Source organism: Propithecus coquereli, unplaced genomic scaffold, assembly GCF_000956105.1.
Source record: "Propithecus coquereli isolate 6110/MARCELLA unplaced genomic scaffold, Pcoq_1.0 Scaffold605, whole genome shotgun sequence".
Lineage (NCBI taxonomy): Eukaryota > Metazoa > Chordata > Mammalia > Primates > Indriidae > Propithecus > Propithecus coquereli.
In genome coordinates this window covers 891,782-893,614 of record NW_012152008.1, presented here as the reverse complement: position 1 = coordinate 893,614, position 1,833 = coordinate 891,782, and the positions used below count along the sequence as shown (strand labels likewise).

The 1,833-nt window shown below is 40.3% G+C and overlaps 1 protein-coding gene across 1 annotated transcript in view; it reads left to right on the top strand.

Annotated features, from left to right (window-relative positions):
- The window catches only part of USP40 (ubiquitin specific peptidase 40), a 93,400-nt gene that overhangs the window by 74,595 nt on the left and 16,972 nt on the right, over positions 1-1,833 (top strand). Inside the window, exon 22 of the mRNA XM_012659327.1 lies at positions 1,643-1,755. Coding sequence (XP_012514781.1) covers positions 1,643-1,755 — 113 coding nt within the window. The remainder of the gene's footprint in view (positions 1-1,642; positions 1,756-1,833) is intronic.

Genomic DNA, 1,833 nt, shown 5'->3' with positions numbered 1-1,833 from the left:
CTCATGAGAAAGCTTTAATTACTTTCTACAGGATACAAACATCTATGAATGGGTCTATTTTCACTTTTTCTTACTGTAGTTTTTTGATAGAGGGAATGTGTCAGCTAGGTGGGAACATTTCTAATATCTGTGATAAATCCCCTTCTGATGAGTGTGAGGACATGTCCCTGGGAGGAGTAGTTCATTAGAAGGCAGAGAACTTCAGAGAATAAACATTTGAACTAATGAAAGAATTTGCAGATACATTCTGAATTTTTAACCCCCGAATATTTTAATCTCAGAGTTTCTCTAAGTTAATGATGGTAGAATTAATCTTACCAAGCAATCACTTAGGCTCTGTTCCAAACTCTAGATCAGCCAAGCTCTTAGGGTAGCCTTAGGAATAATTTTATCACAGGATAGTTGGAATCTGGTTAGTCTTCTTATTGTTGGTCCAGATAGCATCAAACCATCAAACCTCCCAGTCTAAACCCATGGCCTTAGAAGCAGACCCAAAGTGAAGCTTTGTGAGAAAGCTTGGACAGGTGTGGTCAGCTGCCCTTCCCCCCGTCTTTACCTGCCTGCTTTCTGTTCAGTAAGACAGTGGCATTGAATGTCAACAAAAGGTTGATTGCAAGTGTGCTGGGGCCTTCCCTTGGAACACTGTCTGCTGTCTAGCAATCAGTAAGTCAACAGAAACAGGCTCCTTTTGAGCCTTGACTCAAGGAGTTTGCCTGGGACAAGAAGTGGACCTCAGAGAATCTTCAGGACATACAGTGTGGCTGTCAGAAGAATACGTTTACTCAAATCGCTTCAGCATTTTCTTCCCTGATTCCCAAATCAGCATCAAACGACTCATCTAAAAGCAAACTCATTAGCCTCAAAACTGGCTTCTCTTTCCAGATTTGCCATCTGCCTTTCCCACCCTAATCTTTCACACTAAAACACGCCTTACCCTGCTTACTTTTGGTTCTTCGTATTTCCTTTCTGCCTCCAAAGGCCTGTCAGCTTTTCCACTCCTTTCCTGGCCATTCCCACTGCTGAACTCTGGGTTCAAGCCTTCTTTTGCCCCTTACCTAAATTATACCACAGCGGCTTCCCCTGGGCGCAGGTGTGTCCCACTTCAGTATGTCATGCATGGAGCAGCCCAGCTGATCTTTAAAAAAACCTCAGACATCTTGCCTGGCTCCTTTATTTCTACTCCACATCCCTTGGGTTTGCAGCTACACTTCCAGTCCAGCTTTATTTCCTGCTGCTCTCCCACTGGTGCTTCCCATTCTAGTCAGTCTAGTCTCTTAACTCTTTACAAAACAAGCCAAAACACTATCAACCTGGACTTTGCTCCTGTTCTTTTTTTCCATGAGAAATTCCTTCTCTTCTCTTATTTCCTCTAGATTTCTAAATCCAACCTTTTTAGGCTTAACTAAAATTTCATCTTCCATAAATCAGTCTCTCATCGTTTCTCATCTCATCCATCTCCCTTTCCTCAGATCTTTTATGATACTTACAGCTTAAACCCTACAATTTAATATATAATGCTATACTGCTAGTCTTAACTAATTTCCTATGTCTTCAACATCTGCTTTATTATTCATTTATTTTTTGAAAAGGTAATAGAGGCATAGGGTTAAAAAAGGTCCAATGCTCTGTTTGTTCCTTTCAGAAGTCATAAGTGACAAAAAAGAATTTCTATATTCCCAGGATGCAACACTGAAAGAGCTTATGATATCTTCTGGAGATACTTTGCTTTTAATGGAAGGAAAACTTCCTCCTCTGGTAAGATTTTGCTTCTGAATAGACATTTTGTAAGTAGTAGTTATTATTTTCTGATTACAAAGATGAGGTATTCTCATT